Below are 1,273 nucleotides of genomic sequence, written 5' to 3' on the forward strand. Positions count from 1 at the left end.
TAATTATTATATTTATTTATTTGTTTTTATTGTATTTTTTTCATTTTTTTTGTTTACTTTTTTATTTTACTTTTATTTTTTTTCATAAAAAATGTCTCAACAAATTTATAAAAACCAATTAAATTTCCTTCTCTTTCCAGCTGGACTTGCAGCTGCAAGACGAGGCCGGTGGTGACATTTCAAGTTTCATAACGAACGGCGAATGGGATCTGCTAGGTATGGCAGCGGTGGCTTGAAAATAAAAGAAAGGCATTTCATAAAAAGTTTTCTAGCAAATTTAAAATCCGCAAATTCTAAAAATATTTAACTAATAACATACTAAATAACTAACTCACAGCTTATAAATCGAAAAATGGTTATAATTTATTCTTTTGTTTTAACATATCTTTTGCTCATAATTTTTAAATAAATTGTGTATTAATAACAAAGCCTCACCAAAAAAAAACAACAACAAAACAGCCAACAAAATTTCACTAGCAATTACTTATAAACATTTATATGCATATATATACATACATACATATATTCATTATATACATACATATGTATTTTAAACTAATATCTTACTGCTGCTATCTAATGCGCCACTTTCTCTTTCTCTCTTTCCCTCTCTCCAAAAAAAACAAAAACCAAAAAACCAACTACTAACAACTAAATAAAACAATCCTCTCTTTCTCTTTGCATTCTCACCGTCAAACGTAAACACGTCCATTCTCTTTGCAGGCGTGCCCGGTAAACGAAATGAAATCTACTATAATTGCTGCCCAGAACCTTATATTGACATAACGTTCGCCATTTTAATACGACGGAAAACTTTGTACTATTTTTTTAACCTAATTGTGCCGTGCGTACTGATAGCCTCAATGGCACTGCTAGGCTTCACACTGCCCCCCGATTCTGGTGAGAAGCTCTCGCTAGGTAAGTGTCGTATGTCCGCACGCGTAGTGCTACCAGCACAAAAATAAAAACAAAAAAAACAGTCGAATTAAATTAAATGCAAAATTATTAGACCTTCAATTTCAATGAAAATAGAATTTTAAAGAATAGTTACAACAATTTGAATTGAGTTTCGCATTCGCCAAATGAAATTAATCCCAACCCGCTCAACCTGGGTCCAAATATTTTTTTGGACAATTTTTTCATAGCTGCCTTACGAGAACTGCATGTGCCTTCCAATGAATATAACAGTCCAGCTCCTCATTTTTTTTGGAACTGTTTTTTTTTAATAACTGAAGACAAATTTAGTTCAAAAATTAAGATACAATTTTTGGTA

General features: G+C 31.3%; 1 protein-coding gene across 1 annotated transcript; it reads left to right on the plus strand.

Moving 5' to 3' along the window:
- Nucleotides 1-131: 131 nt before the first annotated feature.
- On the plus strand, nt 132-1,005 carry LOC108355961 (CHRNA7-FAM7A fusion protein-like; the record flags this gene model as incomplete). The annotated part of the gene is made up of 2 exons (XM_017607091.1): nt 132-216; nt 724-1,005. Coding segments are annotated over 2 exons (327 nt in total), but the record flags the coding sequence as incomplete, so codon positions are not given.
- Between the last annotated feature and the right edge of the window lie 268 nt (nt 1,006-1,273).

Source organism: Rhagoletis zephyria, unplaced genomic scaffold (genome assembly GCF_001687245.7).
Source record: "Rhagoletis zephyria isolate East Lansing unplaced genomic scaffold, Rhagoletis_zephyria_1.1 Rzeph_scaffold_52507, whole genome shotgun sequence".
Lineage (NCBI taxonomy): Eukaryota > Metazoa > Arthropoda > Insecta > Diptera > Tephritidae > Rhagoletis > Rhagoletis zephyria.